Source organism: Dipodomys ordii, unplaced genomic scaffold, assembly GCF_000151885.1.
Source record: "Dipodomys ordii isolate 6190 unplaced genomic scaffold, Dord_2.0 Scaffold18, whole genome shotgun sequence".
Lineage (NCBI taxonomy): Eukaryota > Metazoa > Chordata > Mammalia > Rodentia > Heteromyidae > Dipodomys > Dipodomys ordii.
In genome coordinates, this window is record NW_012267234.1 from 16,406,112 (window position 1) to 16,427,652 (window position 21,541).

Genomic DNA, 21,541 nt, shown 5'->3' on the forward strand with positions numbered 1-21,541 from the left:
AGGGAGGGAGGGAGGGAGGGAGGGAAAGATCTACACTTGAGAAGATACTTAGCTAAGATAATGAATACATGTACATTGCATATAGTACTTTCTCCCTCCAATAATGAAAGTTTAATTTAAATATATATGCTGCTGTAGATGCAGCAGGGATACTAATAAAACCTTCCTTCTCTTTTAAAATTTTTATTTTCGAGCCAGGCACTGGTAGCTCACGCCTGTAATCCTAGCTACTCAGGAGGCTGAGATCTGAGGATCGTGGTTCAAAGCCAACCCGGGCAGGAGAGACCGTGAGACTCCTATCTCCAATAAACTAACAGAAAACCAGAAGTGGCGCTGTGGCTCAAGCGGTAGAGCGCTCGCCTTGAGCTGAAGAGCTGAGGGACAGCGCCCAGGCCCAGAGTTCAAGTCCCATGACCGACCAAAAAAAAAAAATTATTTTCGGTTGAAAGATAATAAGGGTACCTATGTATGGGGTTCTCCTAATTTTTTTTAATCCTATATGACTAATTCAAAGACAAAAAGGGTTTGTTTTCTTCTCCCATTCTTTTTGGTAAGAAGCTACTGCTTAACAGAAGTTTCAAACTCTCACCTTATGTAACGTCCCTTGCTTTACCAATTACCTCTTTCCTCCACCTTACCTTTTTAGCTAAATATTCCCTACTCACCCTCACTTTTGCTTCCTTCCACCCACCCTGTGTCACCTGCCTTTGCCTAAAAGCTGGCACAAACAAAGATGTACTACTGCCCTCTAGAGTGTAAGATACAAAGCATGAGTGTAAAATACTGACAGTGATCTCTCAACACACACTTAAGTGCTGATACTCTAGTAGTCACCTTCCTATTCTAAGAATATTTTTACAATTCAAGTTATTTTTTATGAACTGAAGAAAAAAATATAGTTCTAGATTATTTTAAAAATCACCTTTTTGTAAGTCAAAATGTACATTACCCACATTTTCATAGAAAAACTAAGCCCCAGACCACAGAGTAGATAACTTACCTGAACATTTTTTTTTCCTTCATATTCACAATAGGAAAGTCATGTCTGCACAGCAGTCGATGAACAAAACTCTTACATCTCAAAGAACCTCTGCCTGGCTACAAGTTCAGTAGGCACTAATCCCAGGCCTGAGTTCCAAAGGAGTCAAAGTGATGCGATACTTACTGTTAAAGGCAGAGGTTCTGTTGAGATCAAATAGGGTATGGTAGCTGTCACCAATCAGGTCACCCAGAACATTAACAATCTGAACAGTCTGGGGACAGAGCTCAAAGAGCAGCATGGGTCAGACATTATATTTAAATAGAAGACAACTGGGAATGTTTACCAATTTAGAAAAGTCCACGGCAGGGGAGATCAAAAAATAAATAGTCTGTGAGTAAAACAAATGATGAATTTGAAGATGTCAGTTTGAGGACAAAAGAAATAGGTTGACTGAAGGTGTAGCTCAGTGGTAGAACTTGTACTTAGCATTTTCGAGGTCCTACATTATAATCCCCAGCATTGTACGGACAAAGACAGAACAATTCTGAAGGGAACAGTGCCAAGGTAATTCTGAACTCAAAAGCACTGTTGAAACAAGAGTGAGGGAATATCGGCGGTAAGACCTCATGCATGAGTGTTTGCAGTCAAAGAGTTTTGTTTACATTCCATCCAAACTGTATTAAACACAAACTTCAACCCCACAGGTAGTCATCTTTAACAGCCTAGTCTAACAACATTATTAGAACTCCAAGTGCTTTTAACAAACTGAAGTAGCGTATGTGGTTACACACAAACCATTAGTCCCCCTTTCACCCTGCTGTCTGTAAGTCATCAGAAAGGTGTTCTGGCACAATTATACCACTCTCTCCAAGCCGCCCCCCGCCCACTTTCTCAAACACTGTATGCACACAAATACTGAAACAGTCTAATACACTTTTTAAATGTTCAATTGTGAAAAATTGGCTAATACAGACTCCTAACAATTTTACTTTTTCCTTGGAGGTAGACTGGGAGGATGGAAAGCTGGAGTCATACTTTTATTTATTCTCCCATCTGCCAAAATTCAGGTGACATTTTCCTAATGGGTATTCTTTGACAGCAGGTATCAACCACCAGGCGGCACGATTTTAGAAAACACATAATGAGAACTCTAGCCCAAAGAAAAGGGAGTAAGCTTCTAATGACACGCTCTGGCAGATCTCTAATCAGAATGGCCAACCCTGCATTTTAATGCCACTTGGTTTTCATTTACAAAGATTTTGCTCCTGAATGGTTACAACGGAAAGAAATTTAGACTACAATTTTCATTCCTAACTTTAAAATAAGACAAAAACCAAGCCAAGGCTACAATTCACCGTCTGGAGCAATTCCATTCTGTAGAAAAATACCTATAAATAAACACTCGGTGTTTTCTTAAATATATCTTTTGAAAACCTCCATTTGAGAAAGCCCTGATATTGAGTTAGTGCTTTTCACAATCTTCAGACTACATTGGAGCAGACGCAAGCACTAACCCACCCTACCCACACTGGAAGTTGTCAAGACCTGGGGTAGACGGTGTTACATGGCTACAAAGAGCAATTCCAGTCCCCAGCTCGCCTCTCAAACTACTCTCACTTCGACCAGATCGGCTTCTCAAGGGATCAGCAATCACTAAGAGCTGTACCTAGATGGTGCTGAGCACTCTGCCAAGTCAGGCGAAGTTCAGGGGGAAAACCCTGGTCTGTACGAGTGGAAGAACACACAGACGAGTGAGGGGATGTCCCAGTGCACCGCACAGCAAATGCCCAGGGAGCGTTTGCTGACGCCCAGCGACTGACCCCGAGTCTGGAAAAGAGCTCCTGCTTTGTGGTTGAGGGGTTGGTTCGGCGCAGTGCTGGGGGTCTGCGCCCCGGGTCCCCGCGGGAGCCACGCCGCCACCACCGAGAGGCCCGTCCGAAGTGAGGCCGTCGATCCGGGGACGCTGCCCACTCGCCGGTGGGGGGGCAGGCGCGGCCTCCCCCAGCCCGCGGAAGGCGGGAGCGGTACTTCCCCCGACGCACGGCCCGCGGCCGGCCTCCACGCATCCTGGCGACGCCGGGCGGGGCGAGGCGAGTTCCACCCACTTCACGGGGGGCAACCAGCGAGGCTCCGGCGGGCCGAGCAAGCCTCCCGGGTCGCGCGGCCACGGCGAGGCCCCGCCGGTGACTCCGAAGCCCGCGGTGGCCCACAGACGAGTCGGCGCCAGCAAACGCCCAGGGAAGAGGCCGCGGAGCCACCGGGGTGCCCGCGGCCTCCCCGCAGCCCGAGGCCGCTCCTCACCACCAACCGGACTACCGAAACTCACCGAGGTCCGGCCACACCAAAGGGCCGTGGGAACCGCCCGCCGACACTGCGAGCGCCCGGCCGCCCTCAGACCCGCAGGACCTGCTCCCCCTCGGCCGCGACCCCGCTGGGCCCGCCCCGCCGCCGGCAGCGTCGGACGGCGCATGCGCCAGCCCGCCCGGACCGGCCCATTCTCCAGCGCGAAGGGGGGAAGCAGGGCCTGGCAAACGGGCGCGACAGAACCTACACAACCACTCGAACCGACAGAGCCTGTTTCTCCACTGATGTTACTTACATACAAACGTCCTCTCCTGAGAAGAGTGACGCAAGGACCTGGAAGGACTCACTCCTGCCGCTCCTCAGCAGGGTCCCCCCTGGAGCCGTGGAGCTGCCCGAGGTCCGAGCCCGGTGGGCAGAGCTTGAGGCGGGCGGGAGCTGCCATTGGAGGTTTTGAAGGCGCCTCGGCGGGAGCGGCTGCCGGCGAGCAGCTGGAGATGTGGGCTGGTAAGACGACTGCTGTCGGCTCGGCCTCGGGTCCGGAAGGTGGTGGGAACCTTGGGGAAGTCAGGTCCCAGGCCTCCGCGGCGGCTTTTATACGACGGCCGCACGTCTCAAATATCAGGGTTGGCGCTAGGTCTCGGGCTGGGAGTGGAAGGCTGCAGAATAGGCCAAGCTGGAGAGGGCGCTCAAGCCCCGCGTGACGCCATTTCCGCCCTCAGTGGGGCAGGGCCTCTTCTGGAGCCTGCTACGAAATGTGCTGTAGGTGCGCTGCCTTGTCACGTGACGTGCGGCTCACAAGTCTTTCCCCGGGCTTCCCGCAACTACCAGAGTCGGGGTCTCAGGTAGATCCTTAGTTCCCTTGGATCCTATTTGTTCAGCAGCCTCTTGCATTACTCCTTAGGCTCCCCGTCACTGCAGTGTATAGCTGCAGGAATATTACTAAGGAATGTTCTTGTGCATTCATTCAAAAACCGCATCGTGCACCTAGCGTAAGCTCTGTGCCAAAGTGCTAGGAAGTAGAGAGAAAGTGTATTTAAAGGTTTCCTGACTGCACTGGTGAGATCACTTGTGCTCCTTTGCCAGTTCTTTTAAAATTTTTACTGGCTGGCGTCAAGCTTTACCCAGAATTAAGAATCGCCTGAAGAAGAGCCCTCCAAAAATGGGAAACTTAAATGCGCCCTCCCCGCAGGGCCCAGAAACTTTATTTTGAAAGTCCGGAGTGATCATAAGGGAAGAGGTGTTTCATATTTTCCTGACTGTTGATCCTTTTCCTGTTTATTTCCACAAGTGCACTTCTTAGGGAGAGCATCCAGTTATTCATTTCCGTAGTAGTATCTAGTGCATAGCTGGTTCTTGGGCTGACTAGACTTACTGTACCTGTTAATTGGAGTGCAACAAAATACTGTGAATAATAAAGCTAGTTCCAGATAGCTCTGTAGTCATCAGTAGACGGTCCTGAGAATAACTGTGTGTCTGTGTATATGTGTGCACGCGGGTGTGCATGCACACACACACGAGTCATGGGGCTTGAACTCAGGGCTTGGGCCCTGTCCCTGAGCTGTTGTGCTCAAGGCTACCACTTGAGCCACAGCTCCACTTTCAGATTTTTTGGTGCTTAATTGAAGATAAGAGTCTCATAGACTTTTCTGCCCAGGCTGACTTTGGACCTCCATCCTCCGATCTCAGTCCCTTGAGTAGCTAGGATTACAGGCGTGAGGTACCAGTGCCTGGCTGAAGATAACTTTGGATTGAATGTGTGAGAATAAATCTCTCTGTGGAGAAACTAAGCTGAGGCCTGAATTGCAACAGGAAATCACTGGCGAATCTTCTAGGCAGAGTAACCAGGTGCAATGTTCCATATCCAGAAGAATCATTTTGTCGTATAGTATGAAAGAGCCCAGTGTAGCTGGAGCTCAGAAAACCAAGGAGAAAGGAGCAAATACCAAGACAATACAAGACCATGGTGAAGATTTTAATCTTGACTTTAGGGCAAGATGATCTTATGTCTCAATAAAGCAACATATCAGACTATTTCATGATCCTAATTCTGTTCCTGTGATCTTAATAGTTATTTTTCTCTTCCCAAACCATATTTAAACATTCCTCTTTAAGTTTTACTATCATATTCAGAAAAGACAAACCACTACATTTTTTTTGGAAGTAGACAATGGCAGTAAATTATATTTGGTGTTCAACAAGCACATGAGATGATAGATATAAGTCCCCATTAAGATTCTTGTAGAAGAATATCCCTATTTCCTTGGAAATCCCAGCGTTATGAGGGAAGCAGATGAGAATGACAGACTGTCTGTCTGCAACATGGACACCAGGAACTTTGTGCTTCTTTCTAAAAGATAGGCCATTAATGATGTTAAAGGCAACTTTCTCAATATTTAGGGATCACGCAGCTGAGTGTACATATACATATGTGTGTATACATTTCTACACATACCTATATGTGTGTACATACATGTGTCCCCATACATATGTGTGTAATATATACAAAACATTTGGAAGACAGGATCTCACCATATAATCTAAGCTAGGTAGGCCTGAACTCCTGATCCTCTTGTCTCAGCTCCCAGTGCTGAGATGATAGGTGAGTACCACCATGCCTGGTTATAAACCATTTGCAAGGGAACTAATCCAATTCTGACTCTTAAAAGGGCATTAATCCCTTCTGAAGGTGGAGTGGCAAGTAACTGATCATGAACTAGGTGTCCTAACCATCCCTTACAGATTCATCACCTCTAAATGCCATTGCATTGGGGACCAAACCTACACATATCAATACTTGTAGGACAAATCCTACCCAAGTCATTGTAGCGCTAATTTTGTTAATACTCTACCACATTTAAATATACAATTTAAAGAGAAAAATAATTTTTTAAAAAGTAAGTGAAAAGGATAAACATTTGAGTATTTAAACTCCAAAGAAAATCCTAGAGTTGAAGTTGGAAGCATGTCTCACTAGTCAATGAGCGAAAGCATCAGGCACTGAGTTTGGTCCTGGTCTTGGACTCAAGAAAGAAAGGGCTGGGAAGGTGGCTCAATGGTAGAGCGCTTGCCTCGCATACATGAGGCTCTGGGTTCAATTCCTCAGCACCACGTAAACAGAAAAAGCCGGAAGTGATGCTGTGGCTCAAATGGTAAAGCGCTAGCTTTGAGCTGAAGAGCTTAGGGACAGCGCTCAGGCCCAGAGTTCAGGCCCCACAACCAACAAAAAAAAAAAAAAAACAGAAAGAAAATCCTATGGCTGGAGGCATAGCTCAGGTGGTAAAACACCAACATCTGAGCTAAAGTACCAGAACTTGAATTCAAGTCCTGATCCTAGGGGAAAAAGAAAAAAACACACCTTGGCTAAAACTATGATGCTGGAAAATTCTGCCAAATGTTTGTATTTGATGAATACTTTGTTGTCCTCTTGGTTTTTGTTTTTCTAACATGCCAGAGAGATGGAGGAGACTGTTGCTGAGTTTCTCAGGAGGACCATCTTGAAAATCCCCATGTATGAAATGATGACAATCCTAAAAGCCTGGGATTTTTTTCCTGAAGAACAACTTCAAACTGTAAACTTCCGGCAGAGGAAAGAACAGCTAGCTGTGGACTTGGTCCTGTTGTGTGAGGTAACAAGCTTTAGCAACACGCTACCCTCCAGGTTTTGCTTTCCTTAATCCAAAGCAGACTGAAGACAGCTACTTGTTTATTTTTAAAGTGAATGAACACATTTTTATTGGCTTTTTTACCTAGCAAAGAATGTTTAGGAAGCAATTACAAAAGAAGTGCTATCAGGGAAGGGAAAAGTCAGTAGTGATTGAAGAAATGAGTGGTACTTTTTTGTAACCTACTCAGTTATGAAAATGAAAAGATATAACAAGCCTAGTGTACTAATACAAGCCTATAATCTCAGCATTTGGGAGGATCAGAAAGGATGATCTCAAGTTCAAGGCCAGCTTAGGCTATATAGGGAGACCTTATCCTCCCCACATTACTACTTTGTTATTTAAATATAAAATTCTTACAGAAATTGATACAATTATATTTGAACATACTCATAAAACCAGTACCCATTATCTAGCAATATTACTGTTACTCTTATCCCAACCCCTAAAGATACCAACAGCGCTGACTTGTAACAGCATAGATTATTATTTTGCCTACTTATATATATTTTTTATAAATGGAATCATGTGTTCTGTTCTTTTGGGTCTGTCTGCTTTCATTCAACCTTATGATTGTGAGAATCAGCTATATTGCTGTATCCATAATAGGCTGTTGATGCTCAGTGTTGAGGTTTGACCTGTAGACAATTCATTTATCCATGCTGTGGTTGGTTGGTGGACACTGTACAGTACTGAGGGCATGCTAATGTTTGTCCAACCAATCCTAAAATGAGCCTTAAAGGGAGATGCCCCAGCCCATCATCACATCTTCTAATGAGTTTCTCTTCTCTTTCAGAAGAAGTCTGCAAGTCTCAATGATGTAGCCCTTTTAGACATCATTTGTAAGTTTGGGAGATTTGTATTTATACCCAACTAATCAACTCCAAGGGAGGCAAGTGTTTATAGACAGAGTCAAGAGTTGAAGAGACTTGGTGTCAAATCCCAGCTCTGCCACTTACCTGCCCTGTGTCTTTTGCCAAATTGTCTTGCTGCTCTACGTGTCAGATTATATACAACATATGTTTAATAGAGTAACAGAAAATTGTTAACGCCATTCTTACTCAGAGACCAGTTAATAGGCTATCTCAACTCTGAACGTAGAACCAAAGAAGCAGGTACAGAAGGAAAACAAAATACCTTTGGATGCTATCTCTCTCTCAGGCATTGAACTAATCCTGCTGACACTTGATTTAAATAAAACCAAAAGGAAGAATTGTCAGGTCCATTGCCATAAATGGAACAGAAAGAGAGGCTGGTGAGATGCACCAAAAAGGAAAGATACTGAACTCAGAGAAGGACAGAAAGAGTGCTGTGTGCCAGAAGCACAGTGTGTGGATGGTGCCTTGAGTGCTGGGGCCTTTATCCCTCTTTGTGGGTTGTAGAAAGCCTGGTGTGAGGTGGAGACCAGTGGGGCTCAAGGTGGACAGATGACTGACTGTGCAGGGATGAGCAGAGGGCAGTGCAAGGGCAGTTTTACGCCAGAAAGATGACAGGGAAAATTGAACTTGGCAGTCCCATAGGTCCATTTCCCCTCCAGGATACTCTTGAGTTTGAAGTTCCTGCAAGGAGTCTTCTGTGTCATACATCCACCTGGGAGGGGCTTTCATCAGATGTAGACTGCAATTTCTGCAGGCAGGAGTAGACCTGGGATTGGAGCGGTATACAAGTCCTTTATTCCCAGGGAGCAGACAGTACACGGGAATCCCTAAGGACCTGATCTGGTGATGAGTGCGGGACAATGTGGGGCAGCGGTGGGGTGGCCCACTGAGCGGGCAGCCCGAGCACAGCCAACAGAGGTGACGAATGAGTTGTGCAAGGAACGGGGCAAAGAGGACACCTGTGCAAATTGTAAATTTAATGGATATAAAGTATATGTTTTTGATAAGAATCTATCACCTGATTTACTATTGTATTGTTTAAAATACATATTTTAAACATAAATACAATATAATACTAAAGCAATGAGCCCTTCCTCTCTCAGATACTCAAGCTCACCGGAACCACAAAGTTTGGGATGTTTTTCAGATGAGTGAAGAACCAGGTAATACTTTCCATTTTATTTATTGGGTTTATGTATTTATTTTTTTTTGTCAGTTGTGGGGCTTGAACTCAGGGCCTAGACACTGTCCCTGAGCTCCTTTTGCTCAAGGCCAGTGCTCTACCACATTGAGCCACAGCTCCACATCTGGCTTTTAAGTGGTTGATTGGAGATAAGAATCTCCCAGAGACTTTTCTGGCTGATGGCCTTGAACTGTGATCCTCAGATCTCAGCCTCTAAATAGCTAGGATTACAGGCATGAGACACTGGCTCCTGGCTAGTGTTTTCATTTTAAATTTAACATTTATATTTGATATTTTAGCAATTTGGAAATTAATAGCAATGCATTCTCTTTAAATACCTTTCAAAATGGGGTGCCTATTGCTCATTTGCATTTGGGGATGCCATGTTGGAAGTGTGGGAAACATTCACACCACATGTTATCACCACTTTGGGGTTATACAAGATTCTCAGTTCTGGATTTGCAGATAAACATTGAAGACTCTTAGCTCCCTTAATTTTTCTTTGTTTTTCTTTTCACTTTCACAGATGATGATGTTAACCTTTTCGATATGGAACAATTCAAAAGTTCATTTAAGAAAACTCTTCAGAGAGCATTAAGAAATGTAAGCACAAGGTTCAGTGCATACTACATGCTTTGATCTGTGCACTTAAAATACGCTGCCGACTCTTCTTCATTATCTGTAAGAAATTCAGCCAGCCACGTTCCGTACTATTCTCTTCCATAGCAGAGCTCTTAAGTTGTGAGAACTTCCCTCTCTCTCACCTGTCACTTAGAGTCTGGTGCTCATTTCTCAGTGTCACAGTAGTGACAGAGGTGTCCCGCGGCCAACTGTCAAGGGCAGTAAGTGAGTGGTCACATTTGCTGCTGAGCACTCAAGATGTGGTTAGGGACTGAGCAGCTGACTTCTTCATCTTATTTAACCTTAATGAATTCCATCAAATAATCCATGCATGGCTGGTGTCTGTAGTATTGACCAGTGTGCTCGAGTATACACACACACACACCTTTTCTGGCAGTGGGAAGCCAAGCAAGTCATCCAGTGCAAGGCGCTCTCTTCAGTTCCAGCCAATAGGAAGCACTGAGGCCCTGCAGGGGCCAGGGCTGGGGAAGAGTGCTTTGCTGCACAAAGGATTTGGAGAAGCAGCCACATACACAGTGGGCAGAGTCTGCTCACTCCCCAGACCAGGCACCGCTTTTCCCAGAGTGAGATCTGAGATGGGGAAGGGAGACCTGGCAACCCAGATGGACCTGTTTCAGGGTCCTCCTTTTCAGGGCTCAGAGCCCAAAGGAAACCTGACTTGGGGGAGAAGATGACTAAGACTTTTAAATTCTAGAGCAGTTGACCATCCTGTTTCTAAATTGAGAAAGGCCTGCATTTATCCACGAGATGGGGGCCAGGTAGAACTTCCTGTATTCTTGTTACATGCTACTCCTTGAAGGAATTTTTTGCTGCTGATCTAGAACTGAGTCAGAGCATTATGATTAGCACATTTTTAGGCCCATCATACTGTTAACTTTCATAGCGCATACTAGATCTGTGCTAGATGCTAAAGAAGCTTCATTTATAAACAGCTGTCCCATTATAAAGGTTACTGACTCCTACTGGGAAAGGAACACTATTCAAGACATGTTCACAAAATTTCTAGAAAATGTTTATGTTATTCCCTGATTGTAGGTTTTTAAGAAATCTGTCTTCAAAACTCTTGGCAAGCCAAGTGTGGTGCCTCATGCCTATAATCCTAGCTACTCAGGAGGCTCAGATCTGAGGATCATGGTTCAAAGCCAGCCTGGGCTGAAGAGCTGAGGGACAGCGCCCAGGCCCAGAGTTCAGGCCCCATGACCGGACCCCAAAAAAAAAGTAGAAGAGAAAAATCTGTAGGTCTTTACGTACAAAATTGCAGTAAGAGCCAGGTGCCCGTGACTCACACCTGCCATCCTAGCTAATCAGGAGGCTGAGATCTGAAGATCACAGTTCAAAGCCAGCCTGAGTAAAAAAGTCTGCGAGACACTCTTATCTCCAATTAACCTAACCCAAAAAGCCAGAAGTAGAGCTGTGGCTCAAAGTGGTAGAGTGCTAGCCTTGAGCAAAAGAGCTCAGGGACATTCTTTGGTCCTGAGTTCAAGGGCCATAACAAAACCAAAATTTTTTAATGGTAAGATTGCTCTCTTTTATTTTTTTATTTTATTTTTTTTTGGGGGGGGGGGTCCGGTCTTGGGGCCTGAACTCTGGGCCTGGGCGCTGTCCCTCAGCTCTTCAGCTCAAGACTTGCGCTCTACCACTTGAGCCACAGCGCCACTTCCGGCTTTTTTTCTTTTTGCTTATGTGGTGCTGAGGAATCGAACCCAGGGCCTCAGGTATGCAAGGCAAGCACTCTACCACTGAGCCACCTTCCCAGCCCCAGATTGCTCTCTTTTAAAAGGTGCAGGGGCTGGGAATGCAGCCTAGTAGCATCGTGCTTGCCTAGCCCCAGGCTCAATTCTTTAGTACCACAGAAAAGGTTGGAAGTGGTGCTGTGGCTCAAGTGGTAGAGTACTAACCTTGAGCTGAAAAGCTCAGGGATAGCGCCCAGGCCCAGAGTTCAAGCCCTACGACCTACAATTAAATAAATAAAAGGGGTGCAGGCTGAGCATGGTGGTACATGCCTGTAATCCCAGCACTCAGGGGACTGAGGAGAGAGGATTGCAAGTTCCAGGCCAGCCTGGGCTATATATATCATGAGAGCATGTCTCCACAGTGCTGCAGAGAATGACAGTCGACTCTGAAACTTGTCTTCATCAGGTGACAGTCAGCTTCAGAAATGCAGAGGAGAATGCAGTCTGGATTCGAGTTGCCTGGGGAACACAGTGTTCAAAGCCTAACCAGTACAAGCCAACTTACGTGGTGTATTATCCCCAGACTCCATATGCCTTCGCATCTCTCTCCACCCTGAAGAGCACTGTACCCCTTCTGGGTCAGGTACTGCACAAAGTAACTCCAAACTACAGTATCTTACCATCCTTACTTCAGAAGTCAGTTGGGTTTAAAGTGCTCAAGCATTTGATGGACAGCACCACATTTAATTCTTTATCTCCTGAATAAGGAACTACCCATGGAAATGTGACACAAGATGGTAGTTTAGAGCTATTCCTTTTTTTTTTTAATGGAGAATGAGTAGGTGTGAATGTTTTGAAGAAATGCAAGCAGTACAAAAGTCTCTGAAGATAAAGACCTACACCATGTCCCTCTCCCATTCACTCAAAATAACTTTGTTGCAATTTTCTTTCAAAAGATGATTAAGGGTGGTTCTATAATTTGCTTTTTTTAAACCACACTTCTATGCAGTGCTTTCTTTTGCCTGTACAATCTGCCTACTAACGGCTATTATTACCTTCATAGCAGGTTGCATATACCATACACAGTAACTGAGTTAACAGAAGATGTGGCCTCTGTCCAGAATCTACTTCTTGTCATGTTTCTGCCTTTGGTGTTCCGGCTTCCTCGCATCTTTCCCCAAATCAAACCAAAAATGTGCAGTAAGAACAATTCCCAAGGACTCCCTATCATCCGGGAAGCAAGTTAGAACACTGGAACATAATTGCTATGAGGAGATCCTAGTCTGAAATTGAAAAATGATAACTTGTGCATATTTATTGCTATTCCTAAGTCCTTATAACCCTTGACTTAAACTGCACCACTTTTCCAAAACCAGTGGCCATGTGTGAGAACCTTAGCACCACTGAGCACCTTTTTTGCTTGTTCAGCTGAGTGACAGGTTAAAGGCATTACATTTTTCAGGACTTCTTTCACTCTTCCATGGAAACTCGACTGATTGCAGTTACACATGTGGTGATAGTAACCCTAATTGCTTCCATCATTTCCATTTCAAGGCACTGAAAATTGCTAGCAACCACCACCAGATAATGAAAATGGACCTGAGAAGCCGACACCTGGACTCACTCAAGGCCATTGTTTTTAAACAGTATAACCAGGTGAGCCAACCAGCAACTCTTTCCTCCTGTGTATAGGAATGAAGGCCACTGAGCAGGGACAGGTCCTTGCCAACACGTCATCGCTTGAGATATCAGCGCAGTTAGCAGGCTTTTGGTCAGCTCACATGAAAGAAAACAAAACGAGGGCTGAGAAGGTGGCTCAGTGGTAGAGCGCATGCCTTGCTTACATAAAGCCTGGGTGCGATTCCTCAGCACCGCATAAACAAAAAAAGCCAGAAGTGGCACTGTGACTCAAGTGGTAGAGTGTTAGCCTTGAACCAAAGAAGCTCAGGCACAGTGGCTAGACCCTGAGTTCAAGCCCCAGGACTGGCACCAAAAAAAAAAAAAAAGATGTCTCCCTTTCCTCTTTTTATAATTGTGCTATACTTTATACAGCCCATTTGTGATTGTAGCCTATATCTCAGATCCCAGTTTACAAAGCAGCTAATCCAATTGGAATTTTCTTTTTCTTCTGAGTAACTTGATACTGTCAATTAAATTTTTTGCTGTGACAAGCAAGTGTCACAGGTTTAAACTAAAGGGGAAGGTATGGATTTATTAAGGTCTGCAGTTGTTTGTAGGATTTGAATGTGTTTTTCCCCTTTTAGTGACAGACCGCTCTGTCCTTAGATGCAGGAAGGTCTTATCCTAGATATGGCAAACATCTATTCATGTGTAGACTATCAGAGATGCTTTACACATGTGTGTTTTCTGAATAGAAAGATGTTATGGCTCCCTGCAAGTCTCTCAATTTAAGGGTGGAAATTTACATTGTCACCAATGAATGATAAGAAACTGTGGGAAAAGGGAAGCTCCGACTTTGCAAAAAGGAACTCTGACTTACAAATCTAGGTTGTGAAGTTCAGTTTATAGTTGTAAAGCTAAAACATCACATGCAACAAATACTGTCTTCCATTCCTGTAGCTTTTGCATATAATACGTAGATGTCTGGGTCCATTTTTTTTTATTGTAACATACAGACTTTCTCAGTCAAAACAGCCACATTGCAGGCCACTGCAGTCTCTTTGTTGGAAAAAGTAAAGATTTAGCATACTTTTATATACCAAAATTAGTTAATATCTGTATTAGTAAAATATTTACTTTTTTTTTCTTTTTCTCTCCCTGTACCCCATCAGGTATTTGAAAATCACAACTCTACAAAACCTCTACAAGAAAGAAACCTTGGACAAAATAGAAATGGTATGTATTTTTAAGATAAACTGAAATGCGGCCAAGCATAGCAGTGCTGTAACGTTAGCACTTTAGGAGGCTGTGCAGGAGAATTGCAGGCTTGAGGGCCGTGCAGGCTGTACCTCTTGCCCCTATCTCAATAACAACAAAAAACCAACAAATTGCTGTTTACAAGTGCATTATTCCTATTCAGATTTTGTTACTCAGAAAACCACATACACACACATATAAGGGCTCTGATTCAGAACTCTTTACTGTTTTCAGACAAATGGAAAGAGGAAGGCCAAGCCAGGAGTGGGTCTCCTTTAGAATCTGCTAGACTAACATGTGATGGCACAGAACAGCCAATGGTTGCTAAGCATTTCTTCTGCACCAGTACCATTATAGGGGGAGGGGGTTGGTTCGGGGTGCGCGCACACGCACGCACGCACACGTGCACCTGGGCCTATTTCCTCAGGCCCATGGAGAGGCTATATTCATTGAGAAACTGAGGTTCAAGAAAGCTTGGAAACTGTATAGACAGTCATACAGCGAGGAAGGAAGTGGCAAAGCCCACATGAAACCCGAGCCTGAGCATAACCAGTTCTAGAACAGTCAGAATGGTGACTGCATTGCTCCCCTCTCTTGCCAGGAGCCTCTCCCTGGAAAACTCACTTATATTAATATAGCTATAGAAGTGGTCCAGCTGGTAAAAACTAACCATTTTAGCATTTTCAAGCAGAAAAGGAAGCACTGTTGATTGGATGTCTTAGGATACAAAATTGTGTTAGAGTACACATACAGGCTTCTTTGTTCTTATTAACTGTAAAAGAGCTATTTAGTAACATAGTACAATGTTTGTAGTACTTATCTCTGGATGGTAGAATTGTGGGTAATTTTTATTATTTTTATCTCCTTGTTCTTTCCAACTTTCTACAAAATAAATTATTATAGTTAAGCCGGGCGCTGGTGGCTCACGCCTGTAATCCTAGCTACTCAGGAGGCTGAGATCTGAGGATCGCGGTTCAAAGCCACCCCGGGCAGGAGAGACCGTGAGACTCCTATCTCCAATAAACCACCAGAAAAGCGGAAGTGGCGCTGTAGCTCAAGTGGTAGAGCGCTCGCCTTGAGCTGAAGAGCTGAGGGACAGTGCCCAGGCCCAGAGTTCAAGCCCCACGACCGACAAAAAAAAAAAATTAATATAGTTAAAAGAAGGAACAGACCAGGCACTGAGGGCTTACACCTGTAATCCTAGCTACTCAGGAGGCTGAGATCTGTGGGTCACGGTTCAAAGCCAGCCAGGACAGGAAAGGCGGTGAGACTCTTATCTTCAATAAACCATTCAGAAAACTGGAAGTGGCACTGTGGTAGAGTACTAGTCTTGAGTTGAAGAGCTGAAGGACAGCACTTAGGCCCAGAGTTCAAGCCCCATGACCAACAACAACAACAAAAAAGGAAACATTTTCAAGTGGAACAAGTAATTGGGCAGGTTGGAGATGTAAAGATGCTGTAAGGATGAAGTGTGTCCCTAATGTCTGTTTCCATCTGCAATCTTCCACCCTCAGTGGATCCCAGGCTCATTCACGAAAACACAGTAGAAAAGGAGAGAATCCAAAGAATAACTGAAGAAACTTTTGGAGACTATCCTCAACCACAACTCGAATTTGCACAATATAAGGTAGGACACAGCAGTAAACATTGCCCACAAGTTACCAGAATAGTTTGAAAAGATGAGAGAACCTTACATCCCTGTTCTATTTGCCTTTTTTTTTTTTTTCCACCAGTCCTGGAGCTTGTGAACTCAGGGCCTGGGCACTGTCCCTGAGCTTCTTTTGCTCAAGGCTAGAACGCTACCACTTGAGCCCCAGCACCACTTCTGGCTTTTTCTGTTTATGTGGTACTGAGGAATCAAACCCAGGGCCTCATGTATGCTAGGCAAGCACTCTACCACTGAGTCACATTTCCAGCCCTGCTACTTTTTATGTATGTATGTATAAGCCTTGCTACTATTTATGTATAAACATGAAAATTAAATGGACTTTTTGTTATATTTGAAGTTCCCCTGTTAGCCAAGGAGACCTTCTGAAATTGTGGATCTGCCTTTTTGTCTTACATATTAATTCATTTATATATTAGCTGGCTACGATCTGTATGTGTGAGCTGAGGAAAGCTGAAGGTGCTTGGGATTACAGACATAGACCATCACACCCAGCTTCTGTATATGTTTTAATTCTTCCCAAAGAAGTGAATTTTTAAAATGCCAGGCCCTGGAGACTCAGGCCTGTCATCCTAGCAATTCACTGAGCTCTGAGGATCACAGTTCAAAGCCAGCCCAGGCAGGAAAGTCTGTGAGACTCTTATCTCTAGTGAACCACCAGAAAACTGGAAGTAGAGCTATGGCTCAAAGTGGTAGAGCACTGGCTTTGAGCAGAAAAGCCCAGGGACAGTGCCCAGGCCCTGAGTTCAAGCCCCATGACCAACAACAACAACAAAATAAAGCAGGTGACTCAAGGGATATAGCATTTTCATATTGAAGTTAACAGATTATAAAAACTAGTACTAATTTTCCATTAAGAAAGCAAACTTAGCTTGGTGTTAAGTTTACAGGCTTACACCTACAATCCTAGCTACTCAGTAGGCTGAGGATCACTGTTTGAAGACAGTCCCGGCAGCAAAGTCCATGAGACTCTTCAGTTAACTATCAAAAAGCTGAAATTGGAGCTGTGGCTTAAATGATAGAGTGCTAGCCTTGGGAGGAAGGGAGGAAATCTCAGAGATAGTGCCCAAGGCCCTAAGTTCAAACACCAGGGCTGGGAATCATGAACCATGCCTGCAGTCCCAGCTATTCAGGAGCCAAAGTTAGGAAGATCACAGTCTGAAGCAAAAGGGAGTATCTGAAACACAGACTATAAGCTAAAGGACTGGAGGTGTGGCCCAAGTAGTAGAGCACTAGCAAGAATAAAGCCCCGAGATCAGTCTCAAACATCACCAAGAAAAAAAAAAAGCAAAGCGAGCTCAGAACTGAAGTTACTTGGAGCCCCTCCTGTGTGCATGGCCTCTCTGTGCTGGCTGTGTGTGCAGAGTGCATCTGATGTCTTCTGTGTTGGCAGGTAGTTAGGAAATTAAATGTTCTCTGCTATAGTTCTTGAAGGCAAGCATGAATAAAAGTATATGATCTGTCCATTAGCTTTTACCATTCCAGCTGCTCTACTTAATAGTTCTTTCCATTTGTTGACAGCTTGAAACGAAGTTCAAGAGTGACATAAACAGGGGCATCTTGGCTGAGCGGGAGGAGCCCCTCCGGTGTCTGGTCAAGTTCTCTAGCCCACATCTTTTAGAAGCACTGAAATCCTTAGCACCAGCTGGTGAGTGGTGAGCCTATGGGACCTGGGCATTCCATCCTCCGGCTGAGTGGCTGCCCTGTGCTTTCCCAGCTCTCCAGTCTGCCATCCCACCTTGTCCCCCTGCTATGCCACCCTGCCAGGCCTTCCCACCACACCATGCCTCCCTACCCTCTTTTTAACTGCTTTGCTTCTACCCTGGATGGGGCAGGGACTGTGGTCTATTTCTCTCCTCAGCCATTTTTGTTTGTTTGGGTTTTTGTTTTGTTTGCCGGTCATGGGGCCTAAATTCTGGGCCTGAGCACTGTCCCTCACCTCTTCAGCTCAAGGCTAGTGCTCTACCACTCGAGCCATAGCACCACTTCTGACATTTTCTGCTTATGTGGTGCTGAGGAATCGAACCCAGGGCCTCATGCATGCAGGGCAAGCACTGAGCCACCTTCCCAGCCCTCTCCTCAGCCATTTTTAAACTGCTGTGTCTACCTAGTGATCTTTTCTTTTTTCTTTTTTTTTTTTCAGGTATAGCAGATGCACCACTTTCCCCTCTGCTCACTTGCATACCCAGCAAGAGAAAAAATTATTTTAAAATTAGAGATAAATAAGATCCCTGTGGTTGGGTGAGCTCAGTGCTCCTTGACCACGTTATATGCACATTCCTGTTTATGGTTAGCTGGATGGCCAATTTGTAAATCTCCATGCTAGGGATTCATCCATGTTGAAAACTTAGAACTGTTCGTGTTGGGCGGATGCTTTCCTCCTCTCTGTGTGGCCCCTCTCCTGCTAACTCCAGCAGTGTGTGCATGAGAGATGGACCAGAGGAAGGTGCAGGAACATGCATGGTTCCAGATTGACCCCACCCCTACCCCAGAGCACCAAGCACGGGGCACTAGATCTCTCCTCAGGCCTAGGAGGTCTGGTTCCAGTGGCTGATGTCTAGGGATTTGCAAGTAAGCTTTGGATCTTAGAAGAACCAAAAAAAAAAACAAAAAACTGCCCAACTCAAAACTTCTAGGAGAGTCATAAAATTGGCCCATTCAGAGGGCAGAATTGGGTCCAGAAAGCTATTACAAGAGGCTACATATCTGAGAGCACCTATAATTGTGTTGTCATAAGTGTTGCTTTCCATAATCTATTTTATCACACATGTAACAGATTTACCATCATATTGTACTGATTTGTGAATAAAGATAATGAGAAAATGGTATGTCAGTGACTCGTTTTTCCCCATTGGTGGTACTAGGGTTTGGCCATAGTCATGTTACTTCTGCCTACCACATATCAGAGATTACAGGTATGAACCACCATACTCAATTAGTTTTGTTTTTTGTTTTTGTTGGTCATGGGACCTGAACTCTGGGCTGGGGCACTGTCCCTCAGCTCCTCAGCTCAAGGCTAGCACTCTACCACTTGAGCCATAGTACCACTTCCAGCTTTTTCTGCTTATGTGGTGCTGAGGAATGGAACCCAGGGCCTCATGCATTGCAAGGCAAGCGCTCTACCACTGAGCCACCTTCCCAGCCCTCAATTAGTTTTTTTGATACAGGGTCTTACTATTTTGGGTGGGGGGGTGCAGGGGAGGCTGGTCTCAAAACCTGACCCTCCCATCTCCACTTCCCACATAGCTGAGATTGAGCTTACGGTACCCAGCCCTGGAACATAAGTTATTTCTGATGAGATCCTTCAGTGAGCTTCACTAAATACCATGTCCTTTCATAATAACATTTAAATTTCTATTTTCTATCTTGTTCCAGAGAGGATTTAGGGTTATAAAAGGAAAAGTAATTTTTAAAATTAGAAAATCTGGACCAAGAAGATGACAGAAATAGAACAGGAGAACACATTAAGGATAAGTTGCTAGAAGACTAAACACAGCATGGAGCGTGCCAGTGACTGACATGAAAAAAAAAACAACACTGGTTTCTGAATATAGATAGTTAAAAAGTAGATATCGAGGCTGGGAATGTGGCTTAGTGGTAGAGTGCTTGCCTACCATGCATGAAGCCCTAGGTTCAATTCCTCAGTACCACATATAGAAAAAGCCAGAAGTGGCACAGTGGCTCAAGTGGTAGGGCTAGCCTTGAGCAAAAGAAGCTCAGGGACAGTGCCCAGGCCCCAAGTTCAAGCCCCAGACAGGCAAAATGATAACAACAAAAAAAAGTGGATACTGAGCTGGGCACTGATGATTCATACCTGTAACCCTAGCTACTCAGGATGCTGAGATCTGAGAATTGCTGTTCAAAACTAGCCCAGGCAGGAAAGTCCATGAGATTCATCTCCAATTAACCATCAGAAAACCAGAAGTTGTTCTGTGGCTCAAAGTGGTAGAGTGCTACCCTTGAGCAAAAAGCTCAGGGACAGCGAGAAGGCCTTGAATTCAAGCCTCATAACTGAAAAAAATACTGTATCATTTCCTTCTGAGGGCAAAGGCTTAGTAGACATGTATTAATATAGTCAGAAGAAAGGACTAGATGCCTCATAATGTGTGTGAACTGTAGGACACAGGAAGAATTTGGCGTTTAGTTGGAACCTGAGTTAGAATTGTCAGACTCTTCGGGTGCCCCTGCAGTAGGACACTGGGTTAATGGCATGAATGTCCTGACCATAGTCATGGTTTAGGGCAGCTTTCCCTGTGTGCAACATTGCCTAAATGGTGGGTTTGGTCTCGGGAGGCCCTGCAGGTTTCCCAGGATGGTTTTCTGGTACTTGGCAAGAATGTCTAGATCTAAACAAGAAACAGACTACATGGACTATTCAGCCTAAAGTCCTGCCACTTGAGACAATATCCGTTAGCCCTCAGACAGGCTCCTTAAGATGACTTGGGACTCGCCAAATTTTTCTCATCTATTATGTGTTTGATAGTCACATTCAACTGCAACTTGGGAACAGTTGCTGTATGCAGAGCTAAAAGAACTAGAGTCAAGAGAATTGACCCCATCATGAGGGAAGTCCCCCAAAGTGAATAACACAGGAAGACCTACTGTGTGACAGGCTCTATGTTTTAGCTTAGCGTTTTCATAGTGTTCTTACAGAGCAGACAGCATTACCAATTACGGAAGTGACTATTCAGGAGCCTCATTTCTGATTGAACTGCTGCCCTCCCCCCTCCCTCTTGTCTACCTACCTCTAACCGTCTCAGACCCATTTACACCCACTACCCGGGCTCTCGACATTTCGGTTCTGGAACCGTGCACTCAGCTATGTTGTCTCCAAAACAGTAATGGAATTCCAGCAGTGAAAATATAGGCAAGTTCAATATGGCCTACAAGGACCGACCCCGTCCATTTTGACAATCCTTTCATCTGTCCTGTGACTAACATCCAGGTACTCAGTTCCTCCAGCCTAAATCTACACACACACACTCATACACACATACCACACACACACCTCACACACATACATACACACCCCTCACACACATACCCACACACACACACACACCCCACACTCACACACACCCACACCCCACACACACTCACACACACACCCCACACACACCTCACACACTCACCCCCCCACACTCACACACCCCCACACTCACACCCACACACACACCACACACACACTCCACACATACTCTCCACACACACACCACACACACACCCCACACACACACCCTACATACTCACACACCCCCACACCACACACACACCACACACACCTCACACACACACCCCACACACACTCACTCACACACCTCACACCCCCACACACTCACACCCCACAAACTCACACCCCACACACACCACACACACACCCCCACACACATACCACACACACCACACACACACCACACACACACACACACCCCACACTCATACACACCTCACACACCTCACACACACACACACCACACACACACCACACACACATACCCTCCCCACACACACACCCCACACACATACCCCACACACACTCACACACTCACCCCCCACACCCCACACACACACACACACACACACACCACACACACCACACACACACCCACACACTCCACACCCTCCCACACACCCCCCCACACACCTCACACACACCACACACACACACCACACA

General features: G+C 45.1%; 2 protein-coding genes across 3 annotated transcripts in view; one reads left to right on the top strand and one right to left on the bottom strand.

Annotated features, from left to right (window-relative positions):
- Cmc2 (C-x(9)-C motif containing 2) overlaps positions 1–3,369 on the bottom strand; it is a 24,084-nt gene extending 20,715 nt beyond the window's left edge. Inside the window, exon 1 of one of the 2 annotated variants that reach the window (XM_013012796.1) lies at positions 3,309–3,369. The gene's annotated coding sequence lies outside the window, so the exon portion shown is untranslated. Of the gene's footprint in view, positions 1–360; positions 389–3,308 lie in introns of those variants that run through there. The other variant, XM_013012797.1, reaches the window with a different exon arrangement.
- A 171-nt stretch (positions 3,370–3,540) lies between these two features.
- Positions 3,541–18,683, top strand: Cenpn (centromere protein N). Its single transcript, XM_013012768.1, has 11 exons — positions 3,541–3,790; positions 6,738–6,912; positions 7,745–7,790; positions 8,930–8,989; positions 9,536–9,612; positions 11,791–11,967; positions 12,879–12,980; positions 14,117–14,180; positions 15,716–15,828; positions 17,389–17,515; positions 18,011–18,683. The coding sequence occupies exons 2-11, from the start codon at positions 6,742–6,744 to the stop codon at positions 18,091–18,093; spliced, it is 1,020 nt and encodes a 339-aa protein (XP_012868222.1). The 5' UTR covers positions 3,541–3,790; positions 6,738–6,741; the 3' UTR covers positions 18,094–18,683.
- The last annotated feature ends 2,858 nt before the right edge of the window (positions 18,684–21,541 follow it).

Bases quoted from the DNA above. Each gene is read 5' to 3' on its own strand.
- Cenpn (XM_013012768.1), top strand. From the start codon at position 6,742: ATGGAGGAGACTGTTGCTGAGTTTCTCAGGAGGACCATCTTGAAAATC. The intron at 7,791-8,929 runs GTAAGTTTGGGA...TTCCTCTCTCAG, and splicing joins AGCCCTTTTAGACATCATTT to ATACTCAAGCTCACCGGAAC. The intron at 8,990-9,535 runs GTAATACTTTCC...TCACTTTCACAG, and splicing joins TCAGATGAGTGAAGAACCAG to ATGATGATGTTAACCTTTTC.